The sequence below is a fragment of the Cheilinus undulatus genome, linkage group 10 (assembly GCF_018320785.1).
Source record: "Cheilinus undulatus linkage group 10, ASM1832078v1, whole genome shotgun sequence".
Lineage (NCBI taxonomy): Eukaryota > Metazoa > Chordata > Actinopteri > Labriformes > Labridae > Cheilinus > Cheilinus undulatus.
In genome coordinates, this window is record NC_054874.1 from 20176116 (window position 1) to 20203564 (window position 27449).

General features: G+C 39.1%; 1 protein-coding gene across 1 annotated transcript in view; it reads right to left on the reverse strand.

Moving 5' to 3' along the window:
* The window catches only part of LOC121516351 (glutamate receptor 3), a 152759-nt gene that overhangs the window by 55755 nt on the left and 69555 nt on the right, over positions 1 to 27449 (reverse strand). Inside the window, exon 4 of the mRNA XM_041797597.1 lies at positions 15877 to 16064. Within this exon, the coding sequence (XP_041653531.1) occupies positions 15877 to 16064 (188 nt within the window). The remainder of the gene's footprint in view (positions 1 to 15876; positions 16065 to 27449) is intronic.

A 27449-nucleotide genomic window follows, 5' to 3' on the forward strand; every position in this document is an offset into this window, starting at 1 on the left:
TCCTCCAAAGACACATCAACATGTACATTTTTTCTTTGCAACAATGTCTTTTCTGACTCAAGGGTGAGCTGATTCTGTTTTTTTGGTCAAAAGCCAAGGTCACTGGACTTGATGCTTATTTGGTTTCTTGACTCACACTCCGAAAGAAACCACCCTGCCCCTTCGTCTTTATCCAAAACTGTACTTTCTTTGTCAGGCAATTGTACACCTTGTTGAGGCATATAATCACAAAGTAGTAGCACTAAAAATGTAATCTCCCAAGTCCTCATTTTGCAGTTTCTAACACATGACTGTAAGCGTCCGAACCATTGGACACCCACGTTGTTATTGCTGAAAAACTTTACTGCCACAGCTTCACAATTTGAATGCACAGCATGGTCTCTAAAGGTAACGGTTTTAACTGCAAGGCAGGACAACTTGAGAAAAGAGAATTGCATGAACTCATTTCAACTTTGCTGTAAAGGATTTGCAAAAAATCTTCATATTAAAAAGAATCATTAACAGATGCACATCTTTATGCATTAACTCTCTTCACACACCTTTTGTTTTCTCCAACCTGGCATTCTCCTTGAACTGATTCTTCAAAGTGTATAAAAACAAACATCGGCCAACTGACTAATTATTCTGTTTTTTTTTTTTTTTTGTGGCATTATAAAAAAGAAATGTTTTAAATCCTCCTACCCTTTCAATAATAGGAGTCCCTCTTTCATATGCTGTACCCTTTTGCCCATTGATCCATGAGATGGCTCCTCCACCTTTTGTTCTACTGTTTAAAGAAAAAGCACTACTCTGCAGAGAGGAGTTTTCTTTTAAAGCTGATGGGGACAGACAACAGGAATGACCTTGACTTCACCCTCATCCAGACTTGCTGTGCCTCAGCCCTGCCAGATAGAGCCCTAAATGTAAAACTACAACTACACATTTTCAATAACCGCCAGGCCGTTTTCCTCAGAGTTTGACCTTTCCTCTGCAAAGTTTGCCTCAGCACAGGAAGAAGCAGACTGAAAATGACAGGCTCCTCTGAGTTTCTAAATAACAAACAGTTCACTGGGGGCATATAAAGGAGGAGAAAATAATGATGCAATTACCTCTAGCCTCTTCCTTACCTATGGAAACTCACACTCAGACCCCTGCATTAGGGTTGAAGTAAGGGAATATTTATAAAGAATACTATTTATTTATTTATTTATTTATTTATTTGAGAGGGGTCTGGCTGCAGACCGTACATCTCTGTTTGCCACTCCCACTGATTGTTTATCTGACATACGGCACTTCTTCTCTGCCAGTACAATGTATTTCCACTTCCAAATTCTGGCTATTACAGTCATGAAATTATCTCTTTGCAAGCATTACAGACGACACAAAATTTCATAAATGAAATAGAGACAAAGGTCAGAGGTCTGATCTGGGGTTAAATTATGTATAAACCCTTTTTGGAAGTAGTTCCATGAACGATTAACAATAAGAGCTTAAGCAAACCTAGCTAAAGCTAATGTAGCTACATAGATAATGTATAAACATAGCTAACATAGCTGCTTTGTGAGCTTAACTTTAGATATGTAGCCATGTTAGCTACATAGCTGTTATTTATAGTTTAGTTACTCAAAGCAATATGAGCTTTAGAAAACCTAGCTAAAACTAATGTAGCAACATCGATAATGTATACATAGCTAAAAGAGCTGCTTTGGGACCTTAGCTTTAGCTACATAGCTATTTTAGCTATGCAGCTATGTTATTTATAGTTTAGTTACTCATAGCAACAGAGACTTTAGCAATCATTGCTGAAGCTAATGCAGCTACTTAGATAATATATATATATATATTCATAGCTGACATAGCTGCTTTGTGAGCTTAACTTTAAATATGTAGCTAGGTAAGCTATGAAGATATGTTACTTATAGCTCAGTTACTCATAGTGACATGAGCTTTAGCAAACCTGGCAAAAATTAATGTAGCTATATAGATAATGAAGATATACATAGCTAACATAGCTGCTTTGTGAGCTTAGCTTTTAGCTACATAGCTATGTTAGCTACACAGCTGCTATTTATATTTAGTTACTCATAGCATCATGTGCTTAAGCAAACTTAGCTAAAGCTAATGTAGCTATGTAGATAATGTATACATATATATGGCTAACAAAGCTGCTTTATGAGCTTAGCTTTAGATATGTAATTTTGTTAGCTACGTATGTGTGCTACGGGTGTGTGTCTACGTACGTAGTATTGTAGATAACAGGTAATGTTAGCTACATTAGTACTGTTGCTACATATTTACTCAGCTAACAGAGTTACGTTAGCTGTGTTAGAATGTCTTCATGGACAAAGTAACCATTACCTTATCCCTTTACCTAACTCTAAAGGGAAGTTATACCCAATTCACCATGGCTTGTGATCTCGTCACACCCAGCATAAGGTGAATGCAACCTCACAATATGTTAGGTTATTGTGACCTTTGACCTCAAAAATGTAGTCCGTTCAACTTTAAGTCCAAGTGTAGAGTTGTACTAAATTAGAATAAACCTATCACTACATCCTTGAAATTTTGTGGTGTTGTGCTCAAAGATTTGAGGTCACAGTGCCCTTTGACGTCCAGAATGTATTTAGCCCGGACCTGAGTCAGAGTGGACACTTGTGTGAAGCTTGAAGAAAATCCCTTAAAGTTTTCTTGAGAACAAGAAAGACATGACACACAATGACCTATGATCTATCACCTCTAAAATGAATTCATTTCCAAGAGATGGACATATGGATGGACAGGCAACTCAAAGCAAAATGCCTCTGGCCCGGGCTATCATTAACCTTGAGGCATAAAAATCAATAACCTGTTACAATGTCTACAAAACCTCTTTAATGTCCAAGAGACAGTCCATATCCTGGCCATATTAAATTTATGCTGATGCTGCTAGAAAAGACAGCATCAAGCAATACAAGTCCTCACAGCAGATTAGCTGCAGACATCAATGTTGAGCATTTTCCTTGAAAAAAGAACCTAACCTAAGCTAACTAACTGGCCTAAACCTAAACCTCAAATATTATTATTGTCAATATTGCCAAAGCTGGGGAGCTGCTGACAAGTTTGCACACTCCATGCACAGACTGTTGTTCTCAAAGTGGGTGGCTTTGTGTTTGAGTCAGTTTCTTTTCATGCCATTGATGTCCAAATCTATCCACTGTCATGTGCAGAAGAATGGATAATGTACAAATAGTAAGCATGTATTTTATTTTATCTTTAAAATGTTAACAAATTAAACCTGGCCTAGACATGTTTTAAATATTTAGATTTTGCAAGTATGGGTCATGATGCTCGTCTAAGAAGTGACGAGCAAGCACCCTTAGGTATTTGGTATTTATATTTCAGCTTTATATGTACTGTAGTTCTCTAACTTTGCTACAATAAAGGATCTTTAAAAATATTTGTTTACTCACTATGATTTCTTTTAGCCAAATGGGCCTCATGTTGGTGTTTGCCTGAGGCCTTCAATTTACACCATTGCCCCTACATATTTGCATGGTGGTGAATTTTGCAATGCTTTTCTTGTGGTTAGGGTTGGCCCGCATTTATAATGCAGAAGGCCCCAGGCACAAAATCTTGGAGCCCCAACACCACCTCACAAACGCAAGGCTGCTTAAAATGGAGGAAAAGGGGAGAGCTTTCTGAGACCCCACTAAATGGGTGACTTGGAAAGTGAAGTGAGTCTTCATAGCTAAGGCATGATGTTTACAATAACAGGATGCCAGAAAATAGAATTATCAAATACTTGTGACAAAAGGAAAAAATAGGCAAATAGTAGCAAAAATGGGCCAAAAGTGGCAAAAAAGGAATGTTACTGGCACAAATGGGCATACAGAGTGGTGAAAAGGGGTTTAAATTGGTTAAAATTGGTTGAAAATGGTTAAAATAGAAATAAGAAGTTGTGAAAAGGGTTTTAAAAGTGCCAAAAATGGGTGGAAAAGTGGTGGCAAACAGGCATACAAAGTGATATCATTTGAAACGGGCAAAAAAATGGCTTGAAACTGGCCAAATTGAGCCAAAAAAGATTAGAAAGGCTTAAAAATTGATTAAAATTTCAATAATTGATTTGAAGTGGTAAAAAGGGGTTTAAAGTGGAAAAAAGTATTTGAAACGTAGCCAAAAAAATGGCTTAAAGGGACAAAAACGGGCAGAGAAGGTAAGAAATTTGCACATTTGCCATAGGAACAATTATCAAAAAAAAAGGGTGGGTAAAATGTGTGGCAGATGTTTCAGATGACGAATATGTGAGTGGGTTGTTTCTTTCGTGCTCCATTCAGTGAGAAAACCTTTATTAAAATATTGGGAAAATTTTATATGTTGAGGGCTGTGCTTAAATAAATGCACTATCATCATTTCCTTGATTGACCCAAATGATTTTTTTCAATTCTGAATGCTTTATGTGGATGGTAAGAATTCGTGAGGTATTGGATGCGTATGTTGCTGTTGCAGGGAGAATGGATAGACAGGGCATTAGCATTTCCATGCAAGGCTCTGTCCCAATGTCTGGTCCGTGCAGCGCTGTGAAAACAGGTTAGGGTTAGGGTTACAAATGTAATGAATCAAACTGATGTTATCATACCATTGCTAGTTGACTGATCAGCAACTGAAAAGAAGTGACAGTGAATTGTTTGAGGGCCAAATTAAGAAAAAAATAAATATTAACGACAGTCAGAGCTAACAGTACATATAGCAAATATTAGTATGGCTAAGTGCTTGATCTTACAGTATGGAAGAAAGTGGTGCAACACTAATATCAAATATAAAATGTGTTGTGTAACAGTGCACCTCATGAATGTACGACCAGCCATTACATGATCTTAACATGTGTCAGGCATTCAGAGAAATTTCCAAGTGCAAACTAAAATTCCTTATGAATGCTTTGACCCAACTATTGTATTGAATGTGCATAAAAGCAGTGATTTATGGTAGAACTCACACTTTCATTACTCATCAGGGAGTTAATAAAGATATGAATGATCTGTGATATAATGTGATGGCTACAGATATACTGAAGTGTTCCACTCCACAAAGATATAAGGGTGATTTTAGGCTTTGATAGAAAAGGATTTCTTCCTCATTCTCTATTTCTGCTTCAATGCTCTTTGCAGAAGTGCTGTTGGAGGAGCACTCCCCAATTAATGACCAGCAGCGGCTCTGTCAAAGATGCTTTTCTTGGCAGTCGTGATTCGTGCCCCTATAGAGAGCAGGGGCATCCAGAGTTGGCCTGCACACAAATGCGGAGCCTTTTAGAAGAACCTGACTCATACTGAGAGGGTTTTTTCTATGATTGCTTTAAGATATAAGAACAATGTGCGACTAACTTTTAGAGGAAAGAATCACTGACACTGCAGCTGATACTCCCTCCGATTTGGAACGGGCCACGTCCTACTCTGGTTTCTTTAACTGAAAGCAGGTAATGATGCTTGCTTAAAGCAAATGTTTCCCTAGTTTACAAACTGTGTTCCTACAAGCCTGTTTTCTTGATTTAGTGAAAACTACACGTACGAATTGTCAGTCGCAGCACACCGGTCTCAGCCTCTTATTCAGCGGTGGAGTCAGCAGGTCACATTCAGTTTAATGATAACACTCTAATCCTGTTTAATTCTATAATCTCAGTTAGTAAATGGCCCTCAACAGCCATGGTTGGTGCTGGGGATTTGAGAGCTCCATATGTATCCCTGGATTTACATTGAGAGGAAGGGTTTAGGTATATATCCATCAGCACTTCCTCTCAGTCACCCGGGACAATAATCTGATGTTGAGATAGGAAGCACCTTTCATATCAGAAGGGACATTAGCTCACTCTCCAGCCTCTTTTCCTCCTCTATCTTTTAGTTCTAAGTTCAAGACATGCAAGAGGGTGTTAGCAAGAATACAAAGTAGGGCTGAAAGAAATATCCTTTTACCATACGATAGTGAATTGTGAATGTGCAGTCGTCATCTCACAGACTGTGCAATGACAAGTAATTAAAATCTTGTAGTTACTTTATTGCTGACAGATACAAAAGTAAAACTTGTGTATTGCTACTAGAAATCATGTTTGACCAAAGGCAGGAGTGCAATGGATCCCAAAACTCATGGTTTGGCTCATATCACACCATAATTTTTAAGTGGTGTTATATGAAATATTTGTCATGTAGGAGATGTCAGTCAGTGTGGCCCTTTAAGGACAGGCCGGTCTGAGTTAAGTCATAGAACTTAGGCTTTACCCTCAGCCTGTTTGTCATGCTGTGTACAGAGGGATACGACGGCTGACCACGACCCAACAATGCCCAGACCAGCTGCTCCGACAGCTCCCACGGTGATAGCAGAACCACGAGCTAAATCCTCAACTTTGGGGCAATTTTATCTTTGTAAACTGTCAGACAACATCTTAAATCATCACAACAACTGCAAGAATGACTTTTTTAATGCCCCCCTTCCCCGCAAACATAAAGGAAATAAACAACATGAATGGCAATGCTTTTTCACAGTGGCCATGCCAATGAGAGAGGGAGCAAGGATATGACTGGATAAGGCTTCAACCTCATTATGTGAGACTTCGTCAAAGTCACCTCCATAGATTTCTTTCACAGTTGGTCACAACTTCGCTCGTACAGTGTGAGCACTCAAGTCATGAATTATAAGCAATTCAATCGCACAGTATAGGCTGGCATTCTGCCACAGCTGTCATAGAGTCAGCTTAAAATCGCCCAGTGTAAGCCTGGTTCAAAGGGATACTTCAACATTTTGGCAAATTCGTCCATTGCCATAATCCCTGTAGTCTTAGTAATAAGTTCGTTACCTTTAGTTGTCGGTGCAAGCTATTTTTAGATCGGCGGGGCTGAGATGGGAGCTGCTCTGCCAACACTTTGGAATTTTATGATTTTTACATAAATTCAAATTACACTTACCTTGTATAAAACAATTAATTAAAGTCAAGTGTGATCATTTGTGCTTTTTATTCCCCGAAACTCACATATGCCTTGTCTACATGTATTGCCTTACATAGCGGATCTGCCTCTGGCAATATGGCGGTGATGTCAACACACGGTTAGCCGGTCACTCAGTGATACGTCAATATGGATCATGAATCAATTCATTAAAGTCAATTTAATGGAACCATTGTGCTTTTTAGTCTGAAAACTCAAGTATTTTTTGATAGATTAGTTAGATTTAATCTCACAGTGTAATATCTCTGAATAAATCTGTGCTTGCCACTGTGTTTTAAACACAAACACTGGTGGTTAACCCCAGTTTCCACATGCACTATCTGCACATCAGAGCGTATATCACTCCCTTTATTGCAAGTTTTGAGTTTCTACAGCATGTGTTGTGATCTGTCTCTGGCACATGCCTGATGTACCACTCCACTCTGCTCTGCTAAAATAAGCACTGACTCATTGGAGCATGCATCAATCAGCACAGCGAGGATCAGCCCAAACAGGAAGGCCCATACAGAGAATCCAGTCCATTTCAAAATAAAACACTAGGCAGAGGCTGATGATTGCTTTCCCATCACTACATCAACATTACATTAGAAAGGGAGCAAATCAACAACAAATCAACCTCAGACAGCCAAGGTGACTTGCTGTTTTCTTTATTCCAGCATCAAAATTGGCAAGCGCTGTTGGTCAGAGCAAAACCACAGTGCTGACAGAATGCTTTGGGTTTCTGTGTCATCAACAAAATACAGCTTTAAAGACCTTTTAATTGATGGCAGTTTTCATCAGTTCCAGGCCAGGCTCATTTTTCCTCGATCTTTAATATGATAAAGAGTAATTAGTAAATGTGGATTTTTCTGAGTTCTCATTCAATTGCAGAAACATGGAAGATCTCCAATACTTCATGGAGAGGAAATATGGCCACCCTTCATGCCTCCACAGGCGGACGAATGTTGTTCTAACAAATCCCCAGACATACCTCTCTTTTTTTCCTCCTCTGTCTCTTTCTGTGAATCCTCACACTTCTTATTGTGTTCTTATTCTGGCCATGAAAATGCATCTTTCTGGTTGGCAGTGCGCTCATTGCCTGACTGTCTTTGAACAGCTTGCGTGCCCTGGGCCAGTCCCAGACGCCGTTCTTTCTTCTTCTTTCTCTACTCTGCCTCTCTTTACACTAGTGATGAGCAGGTTGTTGCCTCTGAGCAAACTCCAGCACTGAAATCCCAGGAGGGAAAAGGGCCAGGAAGGAACGTAAAGGCAGATATGATTCTATATGTGAAATCTCAGGGATGGATCAGATTAGACATGAGCATACAGGGTCTTGAAAAAAATGCAGCACACACACAGGGACACACACAGGCACAATGCTAACCCTGAAAAACCATCATCATGACGAGTAGTTGCAATACAAAAATGATTATCTCAAATGTAATCATTTTACTTGTTTATGCTGCTCTCCTTTAATGCCACAAACATTTCTCTCTACGTATAATATAATAAAGCTCATTGGATGAATGATCCACATTTGTTGGATGTGATTCAGGGAGCATGGCTGCAGCAGCTCTCCCCTCTTTTTGTCACAAGGGAAGGACTGCCATTGGGTTAATTTATCTGCAGTGCAGCGTATTGATGGAAAAGTCCTATGGGCGATAAATCCTGAGTGGTTGTTACAGCATGAAATGATAATAGCGCTGCGTAGCGTTCTCCTCGGCAACCCAAAACAAATTTGTGGGGAGACTCGCTGTCTCTTATACAAGCAAACAAAACGGCTCCTGATGCAGCAGTATGCAAATCCTTCTATAAGCGTGTTTCTGCATCATGTCAGGTGATAAATGAAGCCAATAAAAGGGAAATTCAGCTGAGTGCGCTTCAGCTGAAGACCCGGTTCATCCAGTATTTTCATGTTTGAATGATGAGCCATCGTCTGCTTGTCTTTTTAAAAGAAGCTCTTTACGAACAACTGGAGCTCAAGACCTTGAATTCAAACAATGAAGGGAATGTCTGATTAACCAATCAGTTACAAATACGTGTAACTTTGTCTCTATCATTGTTTTCACCGAACGCCAAATCATAAAACAGTTAAATTAAGTCTTGATTATATTTTTTTACTACAAAAAATCCCTGCTACTCTGCCATTTTCAAGATTTTGTGAGATCAGTTTGATCATTTGTATTGACAGACAACACACAAATATCACCAGGTTCATGCAAAATGTAAATCAGAAACAGACATCCAGTTATAGAAGTCTTATATGTACTTTTGATATAACTGTTTGGATTTACCTTGGACATTATGCCATTGTGTTACGATGTCATTTAGCAGATGGTTTTGTCCAAAGCAACGTATATCCGGGTGTCCCTGGTGTTACGGACCTCGCCCACGGGCCCACAACTGGATACTTATAGTGCCCTGAGTGGGGTTTAAACCCCTAGTCTGCTGTAGCACAGTCAGTGATGTAAAGCATTGAGCTATGCAGCCCTTAAAAGGAACCCTGCATGATCAGTGAAATTCATCTTGTTGGATAGATATTTGTATCTCTCACATGTATATTGAACTAAAAAACTAGATATCTGCATTTTGAGTAAATTTAACCTTATAAACTCACCAGGAGTCATCAGTTGCTGGTTGGCCCTCCTGTCCTCTCCACAGCTTAAAGCTTTAATGGATGACTAGATGCTAAATACTGTAGATGCATTCTGTGATGCACAACGCACTTCCTGCTGTTTACCATGATCAAGGGCTGTAGTGTTGCTCAAAGAACAGAAGACTCACTGGCAAAGACAAAAAGCCTGGATATAAGGTGGCAAAGTAAGCTCACAGATGGAGCAGAGACTCAGGGTGTCAGTGATTGGAGGGGCTGATTAATCTCTACATTTGGTGCTGACAAGGAAAACTAAGAGCATTTTTTAAATTTTTATGTATATAATTTTTTTTTTAATGTGGAAAACCACTCATACACAGCGTTTGGGAAGGGACAGAACCTTAAAAAAACAAGGAAAAAAAAGTAAGGGGGTGATTGGATGAACGTTCTGTCTGTCACATCTTTACGAGCCATTCAGAGCAACAAAACACGTGGCGTAGCCGCTACTGAGCTGTGCCCCTACCGAAAGAGTAAACTCCACAGAGAACTGTAAAACGTGAACCATGGCGACTGTAGACATGTCAGTACATGACTTCTTTATTTTTGAAAATAAAAAAACTCAATGCTGTTCTTTGTTCTTCTTAATGAAGAAATCACATCAAGTTCTGATAAAACTTACACTTTAACATAATTGCACCTCTTGTTGCTGCTTGCTTACATCACGACTCGGTCCTGTCACTGGTCCTGTCACTTTCTAACCAGGCCCAAACAGTTCAGATGGGAGCTTTGCAAGATGGATTTGCCAGTGAGAAATTCGGAAATGGGAGTATCCATCTGCTTTGCAAGGTTAATTTCATATTATGTTTTTTTAAAGATGTATTTTAGGGCTTGATGCCTTATTTGGAGAGGACAGGACAGTGCATAATGAAGGGAATCGTGAAGAGAAAGTAAGGAATACTAGGAGTAAGAATCACTAACAGTTATAGGCTTACTGGCCACAAAATAATCTAATTTGAAATGCTGAGTGTAGTGAAGAAATAGCATTATCTTTTTCTTTTATTTATTCAAGGAGCTTTATTATTTAATATTATTTTTCTCCCCCACAAAAATGTTGGTTATTTTTGCATTATTTTCCATGTTCATGTTGACAATGATCAGCTTGTTGTTAATAAAAGTGGCAGTGGGATATTTGGTTGTGGATTTGACGTAAAGATAACTGTTTTTTTTTATTTTTAGATTGAACATATCGAATATAAATCATGTATTGCAATTAAGCTAAATAACTGCTAAGATGTGATTTTTGTTCCTTATCGCCCAAATTAGTTCTGGGATTGTGTGACACACTGACAACAGGTGATTTAGGAGAGTACCGACACTTGTTTTTTCTAGTTGAAGCACTGTACACACATAGATACATACATACAGGCAGATGGACAGAAAGACATCAAAATAGTAAAAAAGTAAAATGCATAAAAGTTCACAAGGAGTAGATAAAACAATGTGGTACAGATGCAATCACACTCTATTTATCAGGGAAGTACATTAGAAATGGAATCATTTAGACCAGTGGTACTCAACCTTATTCTACCAAAGAGCCACATTGTCTAAAAAATACTTTAGCGAGAGCCACAATACAAACTGAGAATGTAAGGTAGATAATAGATCAGTTAAATAAAACAGTGGATTGGTGGATAATTATGAGGTTAAATGGGATACAAATGTCTGTATAGAGTCACAAGAACCAATTTGTCACTGATAATGAGCATATATTTATTTTACTTATCATTAACATCAGGCTAAAACCTTGTATCTCAAATTTTCATGATTTTAATTTGTTTCAATAAATCATATTTATATAATTTTTATATATTAAAAAATTTTCATTCCCTGAAAAGTGGTTATTTTGGAGATACCAGTCTTTGGCCCAACACCAGCGTTATGAAAGTTCCACCTGGCCTAAAGATTTTTTTAGATATTAGAATGTGCTGAGTTTGAGCTCTGAGATGCTTTTCAAAGAAAATGATGAATGATGGTTGGCTATTTGGGTATTTATATCTCACACTGGGGCATTTACTGTAGTTATATGGCTTTATTAACATAAAAGAGATGCTTTCTAATTTTTTTCCACTCATTATTAGTTCTTTAGCTAAAGTGGGAGGGGCCTCATTCTGGTCTTTGCCCTGGGCCTCCAAATGACTTAAACCTGCCTCACACCTGCAGCTCTCCAGACACATCATTTCACCCTGCCTCATTTTGGAGCTCTGGTTTTATATTTCTGCTCTTTTGACAATATTTATGATCATTAGTGCATTAAAGATCAAATAAAACACTCATGATTGGACAACTTTCACTAGATATGACGTTGTCTCCACGTGTGATCCATGTGAGTTATGCTCGTTGATGACTCACATCGGCATAATTGTCAAAAGATCTGGGTGTGAGAGAGCATCGGCAGGAAGTGGCTGGAGAAAATGTTAAAACGAGGAAATGGGAAGCTTCAGATTAAACACGACAGTACAGCTCAATGAATGAGCAAACTGAAGAGACACACCACCGGCGGACTTCCTCTGCGTATCTGACGGTAATAAAATCCGGATTTAAAATCATAAACGCTTAAATTTGGAAGTTAAAGCCTGTCATCTTTATGTGGGTAACAGATTTATTGATGTGACCTACCATGAATCTTTACTGATGACAGTGTTTACCTTCATAAAGGTTTTTAGTTAAAAGTTTGTGCAGCTGTCTGCACGTCAGCAGACACGCTCAGCCAATGGAGGCAGCGACACACTGCATCTGGCTACTCGGGGGCTCCGTAGCAACAGAAATGAAAGAGGAAAATAATAAAATTAATGAATGAGAAAAGCTCAGAGTTGTGCTTGCCTGATCGGGCAAGTCCTTACAAGTTTTGGTCGGCTTTTTGAAGTTGCCCCGGGCATTCGGGCAACAGTTAATATTTGACCCTGCACAGTAAACACAGTACGAGAACCGGAATGAATTGTGATTGGTTGGTTGATGCAGCTGAGGGTGGGAACGTAATGGATGGACATGACTTGCAGCAAATCATTTCTGCTGACTTTTTCCCCTTTTTTATTTAAATATTATATTTTTTTAAGAGGCAGTAGGACTTAAAAGAGCCGCAACGAGTCATTAAAGAGCCACATGTGGCTCGCGAGCCACGGGTTGAGTATCACTGATTTAGACAATTATTAAAGTGGATAAAACAAAATGAAGAACAGAATAAAAAGCTAAAATTTACCCTCCATTCCCAGGTAGTGTAACAGATCTTCTGTAGCTGGTCTTTATGTCTCTAATCCAGTTTGAAAGTAGTTTGTTTGAAACTTCAGGACAATGAACTGTTACACCCCTAGCTTCCAGTAACAGTTCATGCTTCCTCATGTAGCAGTCTTTGATGTACTAAACATATTGTGTCTGTCAAAGCAGCTGACAACTCTAAACATTAGGAACTTTTCTGGCATTAAAAGCTATTAGTAATGTTTGATTGAATCCAAGAACTCAGCAAAAATAAAGTAGTCCTTTTTAACCATTATGGACATATCAGTGCAAAAATTCTTCATACTGTTCCTTTAATCAAGTCAAACCACTGGAGGTCACTCTAATATCTAGGGACATTATAAATGCAGTGTGCTAGTTGAGGAACAAATGCACAGCAGGACCAAAGTGGACAGGGGACTTTTTTATTTGCACACTGATTTCTTTCTGTGCAACATGTGGACCCAACACTTGCCTACTGAAGAAGTCTCTCCCCCTCCCAGCCTGTTATAAAGACATTCACTCTGTGGTGGGATTACTCTGACTGAAATCATAAAACTAAGCCACTGAGCTGATTCCCATTTCCCCCAGCAATCAGCTGGCTGGATCTTTCCTGCCTCATGATCCTCTCTCAACAACACTGACCTTGACAGATTTTAGCGACACAACCACATTGCCACACACGCGGGCACTGGCCTCGACACACTAGGTCTGTTCAAACTCTCACCGCCACCCCCCCTGTGATGAAACTCAATCATTGGTAAATAGAACCACAGCAGCAGGTAGGAGCTGTGGTTTCCACATAGCCCACAGCTGGGAGCCATTTTTTGGATGTGATTGCCCTCATGGGAGACGGCCCATCCTTGTTTCAGTGCACAATGCTGAGGCCCGACAGGGGGCAGCTGCAGAGTGAAGTCCAGCAGCTCCTCTCAATGCCTGTGACTCATCCATATTGGCAGAGCCTGCCAGATTATTTCAATTAGCTCCAACAGAAAATGAAACAATCCACGCTGAGGTTGTCACTGAAACAAGGGAAAAACAAAGCACACTGCTACTTTGGAGGTTAGCTGTGATATTAGCCTTATTTTCCCCTTCTGTGTGTCATCAAAGTGAGACAAAAAAGGTGAAATGTTTGATTTTAGTTTGGTGTGCAGAGGGGAGAGAGCTCCCTGTAAAAGGAATACATACAATCATCAACAAAACCAGAGAACATTGCACAGATTATTGCACTGTATCCCTATTTTTGTTGGCAAAAGGCGGAAAAAGCAATTAAAGACCCAGACGTTAATAATCCTCACATGTGATTTGTAATGAATATTCAAAGATGATGCATATTCTTAACACAAAAAAGGAAATAAATTCTGGATCTGGATTGTGAAGGGAGAAAATTTGCAGCACAACAATTAAATTAGACACAGCAAATTAATACTAAAAGCCATTCTGCTTTAAACTATGACTCTGGGATCAAATTAAATTCATAAAAAACAAGTGAGACTAACAGTCATTGAGGGGATATTGTGAGGCAGAGAGAAGCCAATATCTGAATGAATGTTAACGAGTAGAATTCAATTCAGGAGCTGATTGCCTTCTAAGCAGGCTGTGGCGGCAGCAGCAGGTGGGCGGATGGATGCAGGGTGGAGCAAGGCAGACGAACAGAGAAGATGCACGGTGTATTAGCCACTCATCTATTCATGGTAATTGTGTTTCCCTACTACAAGGACTGGTGGACCTTTCATTTCCTCCTCAGGCAGTGGACGGGATGGAGGATTGGAGGGGTTTGGGGTTGTTAGCCGAGGATTAAAAAGGATGCATCATCCGTGGTCTCCCCGAATGGTTGCTCACGTCAGACCCTTTCGACCTCAGGCTTTCTGGTAGCCACATGTGCTGACTTTAAAACAGGGCTGGCTCAACAGCACTGACACACAGGACTGCAGTAAGAAAATACTACAAAGGGCTGCAGATTTGCTAGGAACTAAACACACAGTTGCACCTTGATGAGGCCAAGCTCAAAGATTTGTACGTATACATATGGTAAACAATAATGACTAAGGGTTTTATTCAAGTCTCAGGCTTGCTTTAAAAAATATTTTTGTATGGCATGGATAGCATCGTTAGAACAGTACAAAGCTGTAGTTCTCTTGCAGACAAACCCTAACCCTAACCCTGCCATCACTGTGCTTCACAGTGGGGATGGTGTGTTTTTGGTGATGCCATAGTCATAGGGGTCTTGCTGGTCTCTCTCACTAGTCTCTTTCTTGTGCGGTCACTCAGTTTGTGAAGACGGCCTGATCTAGACAGATTTTAACATGTGCCATATTCCTTCTATTTCTTCATGATGGATATAACTCCACTGTTCAGTTCATTTCAGTGCCTTGAAATTTCTTTTTGTCCATCCCCTGAATTATACTTTCAAGAAGTATTTCTCTGAGTCACTTGGAGTGTTCTTTTGACTTCATGGTCTAACGGTAGCCAGGAATACTGATTAACCAGTGCCTGGACCTTCCAGACACAGTTGTCTTTATACTACAATCCCTTGGGACACATTCACTGCACTCAGGTGATCCCCACTTCACTAATAGTGAGAGTCAGTTTAAAGGGGGTTAATATTTATGCAGTCACTTTTTAACATTACATTTTTTACTTTGTAGAAATCTATTTTCCCTATGACATTAAAGAGGGTTTTTTGGGCAATTTTTTAGTCAAAAAGCCCAAATTATACAGGCTATCACTGATTTATAAAATCAGTGAAAGAGTAAAACTTACAAGCGGTGAATACTTTTACAGGCACTGTATTTCAGGTCTTCATGATTTTACATTCCAACCTCGAGTGACAAAATTAAAATAATTCTTCCAGAAGATGTGGTGCAGCTGTTTTCACAAACTGATCAGCATTCAACATGATGACAAAATCAACGTTAGCATGCACAGTCAGCTGAGCGGCCCCTGAATCCTTGCAGTTTTGTGAATATGATCTGTTTGGCAATTATGTGACTAAAAATGAAAGCACCAGCAGTTCTTTATGGACCGTGGCATTTATTTACAAAGTATAACCTGTACGCTCGACTACACAGAGAACGTGAGGCTCACCTGCTCTAGTATGGTGTTGATCCTGTCCACCTCACAGTCAATCACATAGCGCTTCTCCTGCCTCCTGTCCATCTCCTCAATGATGCGCTTGAACTCTGCCGCGTCTGTTGTGCTGCTAACAGAGCGAGCGGTCACCTGCCAGTTGTTGGCTACTGCTGCCTCCATGATGGCTTGCAGGATGGAGAAACCTGAAGAGAGAGAGAGAGAGAGACCCAGAGGATTAGACACAAGGAGGAACTGTTACAGAAGACGCTAATTTATTCTAGAGAGGTTTCTCTTAAATCCTAGGGTTAAAGGCCATCTCATTACAATCTAAAGTAGCTTCCTAGAGTGCAGCCCCTCTACAATATCATCTAGAGTCTAGATTTTGTGTGCCACAGTGTATGAGTGTGTGAATTTACATCTGCATATTGATGAGGCAATATCATAATAAAGTGAGAGGACAAGAATCACATCTCCACATTATTAAAAGATCAGCAGGTGATTTTATTGTGCTTGGCATCAATTAAATTACAGCGTTTAGCTCAGCTACATGTTAACTCTGACAGCGTGGTGAAACACGGCGCGGTCAGCGTCTCCTCAGAGGATCCTTCCAACTCATTCAAATGTAAAGACAATGAAAGATTCATCCAGGCTAGTGGTGAAAGGCAAGATCATTACGCCACCAGAAGAAAGGAAAATGAGACCCTGTAATGATTCATTCACATGTGAAATATTTTCATTTAAGGGTGCGCTCGGAAACGCCATGGTCAAATCACAAAGCACAGTATGAATATAGACCTATTTCTAGAGCCATAGATTACATGTAGCACAGGCTGAAATAAGAATCCTCTCCAATGTATGGCAGGGGGGAGTGAACATAAAGGTTATTAATAAAAATCAAGCATGCTGCTGGTGTTTCATTAAGCCATGGACAGAACAATGTTTGCACAATAGGCTCCTTTTGCATATTCCTTTTCATTTGTCATCTTAAGTCATGTGGATACAAAAAATGAAGAAAAAAGTTGCAGCTGCAGCAAATTCTTGCACACATTCAGCAATATGCAAGCTTGATGTGATGATTCTTACAATGGCATTTGATTGGGTATTATGCAAACCGTCTATCACGATTGCAACAGCAGAATAAACACTCTTCATAAATTTATTTATTTTTTACTGCAAGCCATTTATCCTTCCAAGCTTATCTTTGTGAACCGGCTGCAGAGAGCCAACAAAGCACAACACAGAGAGCAAAAACACAACAACATTTCTAACAAGAAAACCACTTTGTGACTCTGCTTTCCATTCTATCTGAATGGTCAAGAAGCATTTTTTCTTGATTTGTAAATGCTCTGAGGCTGCTGCACTGTGTGGATGTCTGCGCTCCACAAACATCATGTTTTGGCGAGGCGCAGTGGAAAAAAACAAAACAAAAAAAACACACCAACGCAGTGTGTCATCTGTCCAGAGGAGCAGTGGCAAAAAGCCTGGCGATATCAGCCATCCGGACCTCAAGGTTATCTGGCAACTGGGTTATCAGGTCATGTCTCTGAGGAGTTCAACCTTAAGAATGTGAATTTAACCTGCAGCAGCTGAGTTCAGATGTTGTGTTGAGGGTACATAGAGGTAAACGTGTGGTTCGTTTTTGGCTTCGGGGTTGCAGCGCAGCTTAAAAGTAACAACACTTCAACACAGAGAGTTGAACACTACAGGCATTAAGAACAGAAAGATAGTCGAGTCTGAAAGATCCAGAAATACAGTTTGAATTTCATCTGGACAAAAGCCACAGTATTTCTGTGAGCACAGGCTTTCATGTATCATCATTTTAACATGAGCTCAGCAGCAGCAGAAGGTTTCTCTCATGTACCATACCTCCTCACATCTCCTTTACCTAAAGCAAAAGATACAGACTTAAGGTTGAAATAACATGGCTACATTATTAATTTTCCTCAGGCATATGCTCAGAACCTCAGCAAAAGCAAGCCAGCCGCATAGCATGGCAGTCTCCCTGGCAATAAAAGCTTCTCACATTAAGAGATGTCATGCAGATTAACTGGGTCAAAGTGGTCTCCGTTGGTTTGGATTCCAGTGGGAATTTGGTTGAAAAAGGTAGAAAAAAGGCCATTTAATCATTCAACAAACAGAGTAATCGCACTGGGTGTGAAACATAGAAGGAATACTTTTTTTAAAAATAGACTGGATATTTTTTAAAAGAGTGCAGTAATTCCTGCATGTGCTGCTTCAAAGTAAGGTTATACATTTTTTTATACTCTCTGAGAAAGCTGGTATAAATAAGTTAGTGAGGCTAAGCCCTTTACTTTGAATACAGTAAACAAGGCCGCCCACAAAGGGGGAAAAGGGCAGAGCTTTCTGGGGCCCAGCCAAATGGAGGGCCCATGGAGATAGCAAAATCATGGTCCATTAAGAAGTAAAGCTGTGATAACCATATTCTATTTTTTACCTAAATAATAACAACACTTGTCAAAGCAACAAATAGTTCTAAAAATGCTGATTATCAGCCTAAAACACAATAACCTTTCTTTGGTAGTGCTGTGTCTCAGTGGTATTAATGTGGTCAGTTTCAAATGTTTCTGAAGCAAGTTCCAGGTATTGGGTGCATAATAACTAAAAGCAGATCTTCCTAACTTTGTGTTTATTTTTGGAACCTTTAAGATAAGCCATGAATTTGAGCGAGTATGGTGGCTTCCCATGTTATATGAGAGCAGATTGGAGAGATAAGGGGGAAGAGTTTTTAAAAGTGCTTTGTAAATGAATAAATAAATATGCTGGTCTCTTCTTACTGTTAAAGCAGGCATGCCGGTTTTTGATATAGATGGCAATGATGAGCCTCATAGCTATCCCAGTAATAAATCTCAAAGCTGAATGGTACACTGCATCCAGAGATTTTAAAGTTGTACTTGGTGCATGACTATAAATAACATCCCCATAATTCAACACAGAGAGGAAAACTGGGAAGCAAGATTTATTTCTATAAAGAAAGCCTAGTTGTTGTCTTAGTTTGGATAAAAGCACATCAATATGAATTTTAAAAGTAAGTTTTTCATTAAGCCAGATACCAAGGTATTTATATGATTGTACTCTTTCTATTATAGTGTTGTCTATGAACCGAATTTGAACACTATTATAGTTGATATTTTTTCCATTTGAAAACAGAATACATTAGTTTTGGAACAGTTCAGAACCAGTTTTAACTTATGCAGATGGTTTTGTAAGATATTAAAAGAAAGCTGTAGATTTAGGGTAGCATCTTGAATGGTGTTGGCAAAGGAATATAAAATAGTGTCATCAGCATAAAGATGGACATGGCAATTATGCAATGAGGCGGTGATTTCATTAACAAAAATACTAAATAACATTGGTCCGAGTACTGAACCTTGGGGTACTCCCTTTGTAACCTGAAGTAAAGATGACTGAATGTTATTTATTTTTACACACTGCAGTCTGTTGGAGAGGTAATTTTGGAACCACTTCAAACTATTTGCTACAAAACCTAATTTGTGAAGTTGATATAGGAGAATGGAATAGTCGACTGTGTCAAATGCCTTAGACAAATCAACAAATAAGGCTGCACAATGTTTTTATTATCTAGAGCTGAGACAACTTCATTAATAACCAGGGAGGTGGCTGAAATAATACTGTGTTTTGATCTGAATCCAGACTGAAATGGGCTAAGTACGGAGTGTGTGCACAGAAATGATTTCAGCTGTTCATTTACCAGTGACTCAAGTATTTTTGCGAGGCAGGGAAGTTTAGAAATGGGGCGGTAGTTATTTAAATCAGAATTACAGCTGCCTTTATGGAGAGGACTAACACAGGCGGTCTTCCAGACTACAGGAATGATGCCAGAAGAGATGGTAAGGTTGAAAATATGGGTAATGCATACACTGATGAGTTGTGCTGAGAGTTTGAGAGCACCGGGGTCTAGCTTGTCATCACCAGTTTTTTTATGGACATCAATTTTTTGCAGAAAATCAGTAACTGATGTAGTAGATACTGGAGTAAGAATAAAAGACTGTCTAGTTCCAGAACTTGGCACAAGGGGAAATGTCCTGCAATCGTCTGATAAACCTGCTGCATCAACACCACCGCTCTTAAATATATGGCAAAATGATGCAAAATGGTCATTAAAAGCAGCACATATTTCATGCATATGAGTTATGTGAGCTGAACCATTTAAAACATAGGCGGGTACAGTTGTGCAAGTGTTTTTAGAAGTTGATATTGCTACTTTCCAGAATTTACCTGGGTTGTAAGAAGAACTGGTAAAGGACTGAAAGTAATAGTCTGACTTGGCTTTCCTGACAGCCATAGTGCATTCATTCCTTATTTTTCTAAAAGAAAGCCAGTCTCCAGGGTCTTTTGTGCATCTTGCCAGAGCCCAGACCTTATTTCTGGAATAAAATAAAGAAGAAAGCTCTGCTGAGAACCAAGGAGTGGAGTTTCTTCTTGTTCTTATCTTTTTAAACTAAACTTTACTAAAGTAACTTAAAGCCAACTCTGGATCAGGGATTTTACATGTGTCAGCTATTTGACTATTATAAAGGGCATATAAAAAAGCCTGATCATTAAAATTTTTTGATGTTTCTTCTCACAACAATGTGTGAATGTGATTTGGTCTTTTTGTATTTGTAATACATACAATAGGGCAATGGTCACTAATACCTAGGTCAAGAACACCAAAAGCAGGGTATTTTGCAGGTCTGTTTGTTAAAATTAAATCAGTTAAACTTGACTTACTAATGTCTTTTAGGTTGGGGCGAGTGGCATGTAAAATGAGCTGGGGCTGTTGAGGGTTAAGCTCATGTATGACTACTCATCCGAAGTGAAAAGAGGCCAAATATCAAAGCACGATATTAATCTGATGAACGAAGGCAGGCGGCACTAGCTTTCAATGCTAGCGCCGCCCGTTATCAGGCTAGCGTCACACCCATTCTTCTTTGTGTTCTCTCATCTTTAGACTAGTTTTGACTATTCTAAATATAGATTTACATTTAATCTACTATTATACTGCTAAGAACATCCTAACTATTACTAGCTCAGTTACACACAGACTGTCTCATGTTAGACTGCGGTGCATTCATGGTCTACCGCAAACTGTAGGATGGATTTAAATCGGTCACTTGGATAGGGGCCGTCAGTCAGATATCTGATCTATTAATTACGTCCATATTGGACCCGATAACGATATTGGATCCCTACCCCTAATTAAAATAAACAATTTGGGATGTGAAGTCAGACTTCATAGCCAAGCCATTGGCAGTTGGTGCACAAAATGCTGAAAAAGGGTTAAAGTTAGAAAAATGGATAAAAAGTTGCAAAAATGGGTGGCAAACTGTGTTAAAAATGGAAAAATGTTTGAAAAGTGACCAAAAACAGCTTAAAATAAATTACATGAAAATGGACAGAAAAGGAGGTGAAAATTGGTTAAAAGTGTCAAACTGGCACTTGGTAAAATGGGTTACAAGGGGTTTAAAAGTGGCACAAATAAACATTAGAACCCAAAAATGGCTTTACACAATTTTCACTTCCAAACTAAGGTAACTGTTAGCCAGGATGCTAACATAAATCTGATCCAACACACATACACTGATGTCCAACTGGGGAAGGCCCATCACTGGATTTGTCAGGGGCCCAGATAATTCTGTGGGCATGCCTGACAAAAAAGATAAGAGAATTAGTCTTCAAATCAGTAAAATTATGCCGAGCCAAAAGAACATCACTCATTACTGAGCTGAGCCAAATGATCCCGACCTCTAAAAAGCGACTGATTTCTCAATGCAGAGAGCAAGGACAAACATCAGCTGAGGAAACACAAGCAAGATACCATGACAAACTGAGCTGAACTTTCATGAGCTTTTGGAACTTTATGCTGGAATGTCCCGCTACTTTCAGTACACAGAAGTAGCTTAAGATAACAACAGCTGGTATAGTAAAAAAAAAAAACGTCCCTATCTGGAGTTCTCTTGTGTGATGTGATGTCATCTGCAAAAAAAACTGTAGTTTAAATGAAATTCACATCTTCAGTCATATTTTAATCAAAAGCTGACAGGAGCAAAAGAAAAAGCAAATATTTTGTGCAATTCTTCCATTTTTGTTTGTTATATGAAAGTGTTTTGATTTTAACAGAAGATTATCAAAGTTTAAAAATCTAGAATTGTCACTGGCCTATTTCCAAGACACAGAAGCCCTCATCAGAAGATTTTAAATAAAAAGTAAAAATACAAATGCATGCTTACTGAGAAATGCTCCTGGGACTTGGACAAAGTATCTGTATTGTTCTATCAAAAAGACATCTGTGCATTTCAATTTTCTATTTCTGAGGGTGGAGATGCAGGAAAACCACAAAGAAAGGAAACAATGCCCTGTCAATCAGATTAGAATCACACTGGGCCTTTATTTTAAAATTGCTGATTTGTGCGTCATTTCTCTGCTTGTGCTGCCTGCAGACCCTGAATTGCATTGGAACAATTGGATTCATTTAAGATCCACAGAAGATTCCATGCCTGCCTAGTTTTACATTTGTATGGAAATTAAGAGATGGAATCTGGTTGTGGTAAATAGTTTGTCCAGAAACAGATTACGCTTGCTCCTGGATTTTTTCCATGGTCAGCAAAAAAGTTTATGTTTAGTGATTTAGACTTCAGAATCCAATATGAACAAAATCCTTTGAGCGCGGCTTAATCTGACAGCAGCAACAAGACTGATAGCTCCTTTTCATATCTTCTAGCAAGCAAAAATAATACATGATTTTGTTTTTTTATGCTTTTCTACAGAGATTAACCTCAGACAGTTACCTCTCTTGGGCTAAAATCCATATCAGCTTCAGCCAATCATTAGATCCGACCCTCTAATCAGCTTTGGAGACACTCATAAATGCTTTTGTTAGTGATAGTTATTTCCAACACGGAGGAAAGATATAAATCCAGTTCACCCCTTTGCCTTCAGGAGCCCTGCAGCGCTGTTGCATCTAAAATTGAAACACAGTCACACACTACATAAATTATGGAAGACAACAACAACAACAAGATTTCCTTATCACCACCCATAAATCCCTGCTGTACAGATGCAGCAGCTTTTGCTGATCATGCTCCTCAGAGCTAATCATGCTACCCAGACAGGGAGAGGTTTAACATGCTGTAATGCTTCCTGCACAGTCACATCGTATACCTTAAACACTGACACAGAGTTGTGCATGTACAGAGGTATTCATGCAAAACTAGTGTTTATGTCTAATATACACATTATGACTGCAATTATACCTTATTCTTGCTTTAGTCACAGTGGCCCTCATTTGTCAAACTTGTGCAGAAAACAGTGCAGATTTGAGTGTAGAAATCATCTTATGATAAGGCCCACGTGCGAGTTATGAAACGCGCTGGCCAATCACAGCACACAAATGAGCAGGTGTCGATAAATGTGGCGGCTGAAAACAATCGCCATTTAAATAACACACTCCTATATATTTGCCAGCGTCTGGAGTAAAACTCACACATACCAGCCCTTATAAATTAAAGATAAGAAAAACAGTTCATTTTACTGTATGAATAGTCAGCATGGTTCTTGTACACGTACATATGTAAAGGTAACATACAGCATGAGCGTAGCTAGGGATTTAGGGCCCCAAGAAAGACAATTATGCAGGGCCCCCCTTATCCAGCTAGCCGAGCAACAAATGTTGCATCATTTTCACAAATATCTATGCATTTAAATGGATTTCTGGATTAATTTCCCAATGTGAAAGCAATACTTTTACTATGGTTTAATTAAATTTACTTACATTAGTATGTAGCGCTGGGCTATATCATTTAGACACTTGTAAGGGAGGAGCAGGGCCCCCCCTGTATTTTATTTTACTCTATTAATTTTGACCAATTCATTTAGTTGCTTTTGTTTGTATAATGACACTTATTACTAAGAAAAAATAAATAAAAACAAAACGTATTTATTAGAGGTATGAAGCTCCTCTTTTAAAGGGATATTTCGGAACTTTTTAGTCGGGCCGTATGAGATACATAGCAGTAGTAGTTGCACTAGCCTGCAGTGATTTCAGTGAGCACTGCTCCTTTAAGAAGGACTCGCTGGTTGTAAAGGCCACCATGGTGTGGTCTGTTGTATTTTTATAAATTCATGGCTCTGTAATTGTGACTTTGACAATCCTAACAGAAAAAAAGATTGTCTATTCTGATCTTGGCTTATGGGGTTAACACACAAGCATGAAGCAGCAGTTTCCCAAATGTTTATGGAGCAACTTTTCACTAAATACACTTTCTAAATTAGTTTCTTTGAAACAGTCCTTTATTATACTTTAGATTGGTTCACTTCCCCTCTCTTGTAATACTGCCCTGTAGACCAAAACCAATATTCTGTGAGTTGTGCTCCTTCCTCCACACAAATACAAGACAGCATCACAGTCACCACCTCTCTTCTGCACTGTATACACTGCATAAGAGCAGTGAGAGTTAGGAGTCAGGGTAGAGTAGGAAATCGAACACTCCTTTGTTAACAACAAAAGTATATTTGTGTTTCTATTGAGGACAGAGCCTAATGTTTAAAGCTGAGAGGTGATCTCAGACTGCTAAGGATTGTATAAAACAGAAATGCGTGAATTTTTAAGGCTGGAACATAGTTCTTACGGAGGCAAGCATGCACAGAGATTTATTGTACACCTTTTTAAAGCAGAGTTAATGCTTTTTAAGCCCTAAATGTGAAGAAGCATTATTCCGATCTTTGTTATACACCTCTGAACATATAGGAAATCATCGTTTGATGATGTTAGGCCTCTGCCAGATCCTCAATTATTCATTTGTTGCCGGTAACCATTAAATGACTATAAGGGCCTTTTCCTTTCATACTGGTCTACAAACCCCCTGGAGTAGAGTGTCTTTATCTGTTTATTGAGTCTCAGTTCAGCTGTATCTAAGTTACACAGCAGCTTCATTCTGGCTAACATTTCTCTTTTTTCAAAGATCATTCTTGGGGCATTTTTCACCTTTATTCAGAAATGACAGCTGAAAAAAAACAGGAACTGTGGGGAGAGAGAGAGGGAGCACCAACAACGCAGAGACCAGGAATCGAACCAGTACCAGTACAGTGAGGACTATGTATATATGGGCGTTTACTCTACCCACTGAGCTAAACCAGTGCACCATTCTGGATAGCTTAAGTTCAATCAGGAGAGACTTAATACGAGTTTTACAATAATTTATTTTACAAATTGAATGAAACAGAATTGTGCAAAGTACTTGGTGTTTAAACTCGACCATGACGATATCATGTATTTGAAGGGTAGTGAAGCAAACAGGAATAGGATACCCTCCCTGGAGTCTAGACACAGGTGGTGGTGTTGAGAGATGCAGGATCAGATGAGGAGTAGACTTCTAAAAAGCTGCCGGAATGCAGGATAATATGAGCAGGAGGCCTGTAAGGTTCTGGACTACATACTGAATAACTGAATGGAGGTGGCTGGGGTGGAGGAGGGTTGCTGCTTCTGCACAGAACGATTGCCTGACTGTGAAAGAGAGAATGACAGACTTAAAATCTGACAGGTGCATGATGATTGGACAAATGAGGTTGTGGCACAATCAGGTTAGCTGAGAACTTAGGGGAGTGAACACCCATAATCTGCTGATCGTCAGAGCAGGAAGAGAGAAAGAATGGAAAAGGGAGAGATGTGAATGAGAGGTGACTGAAGAATGAGCAGAAACAGTCTTCCTGCTTGAACTTTCCTGAGCTCCATTAGTATAAGGCTCAGGCCAGGTATGGGAGCATATTCCAGTTGGTCAACCTTGGTCCTGTACTGCCCTGACTTCCTGATGGCCATCCTTTAGGTCTGCGCCAGGCCTATGCCTTTTCTCCCCAGGTATTCTCCCAGCTGCCCCTTCTGTGACACATGAGGTTGCCCCAACATTTGGATCAGCCCCCTATGTCCTGGGAATCCAAATGTATCACCCAAACTCCCTTATTTAACATGGCGTGCAGGTTAAGTCCAGCACTGCTCAGCACCGTCCACCTCTGCGACCTCCTTCTCTATACTACTTCTTGTTTTGAAGAGATGAGTGTGCTCAATAAGAAGGAAACACTTACTAAACAGAAAATCAACGTTTTGTTTTCATTCACAAATGTCTTATGACCGAGTATTGTTTTTTTTTTTTTCTGTTAAACTTAAAAGGATATTCTGATATTTTTAAAGTTGGGTCATAGGTGCTCTGCAATAGTAATATAGTAGTAACACAAGCTTCCAAGCAAGTTCTGCCGGGAAGAACTTGCTAACAGGGAAGCCAGTCTGTACAGCATAACAGACAGGTACAGATTCTCTACATAATTTAGTGAGTTTTAGATAAAAATGGGCAAAGAAACAATGTTGGCTGGAACATGCACTCTAGGGATGGGTGTTTGGAAGAAACCTGCCAACTTGAGCATCTATAATATTAACGATCAATTAATTGATTAATCGTTGTGTATGTATAAAAACATACATACATGGGCATACAGTGAGTATATATACAGTGCTTAACAAATTTATTAGACCACCCTAACCCTAACCAAAGTAAGGTTTATGCCACAGCTGCCCTAAATTAACAGCATTGGTAATTACTAAAATCATTTTCTATGTTTCTGCAATGGTTAATACACCATTATGTAGAAGCTCTTTAACCCAAATGATATTTTTAATGCTAAAATAGAATTATTATTGTTATCCATGAATTTTCAAATTTACTGATTACAAAAAAAAAACTGAAAAAATAGTAAAGCACATTAAAATTTCTTGATTAATATGTCAAATTATAGTTATTTACTTGCATTCTTGAACAGAAAAATTAAGTTTTAGTGGTTGAATGTTATGCTTGATTCATTTCTGACTTCTCAGAGAAGCCCAGCGAGCCGGCACAAATTTAGGTGGATTCAGTTTGAAATCCCTCATTCCTGTTCAAAATGGTAAAACATGGAGAGCTCAGTGAAAATGAAAGAGTCCGCATTAAAGCACTTCATGATGCTGGATGGTCTTTGAGACAAATATGACGGTTGGTCTAATAAATTTGTTAAGCACTGTATATATGTCTAACATTTCCCTATATAACAAAATCAGGTAACTAATGAGTGTGTTCCTCAATGATTTATTTATTTTCACCCTTTGAAAGCCTAGGGCTCTTAAACATAAACAAGGCATGGTCTGTTGTATTATCTATTGCGGGGATGCGCAAAAAAATATGCAGGCATCTCAAAAAACTATTCAAACCCCAAAACAACCACAACAAACAATAGCCTTAGTTGGCTGCCGTTTTTTTCACAAAATAAAGTTAGAAGGAATCCAAAGTCAATAGTTCATCATATAACAGAAGAGTGGGCCTCCTAAAAAAAACAACAAACAAACAAAAACAAAATCCACTCACAATGTCATGATGGTAGATATTGTTGTGCAGTGCAGAGTAAGACTGTTTAGTCTCTTTATTAAACGCCAACATCGGATCGACTAAATTCCCCGTGATCGACCTAACTCTTAATGACCAATTAATCGATCATTGATTAAATTCCCATCCCTAATACACTCTATTTAAAGTTTCTGTTGAAGCCCT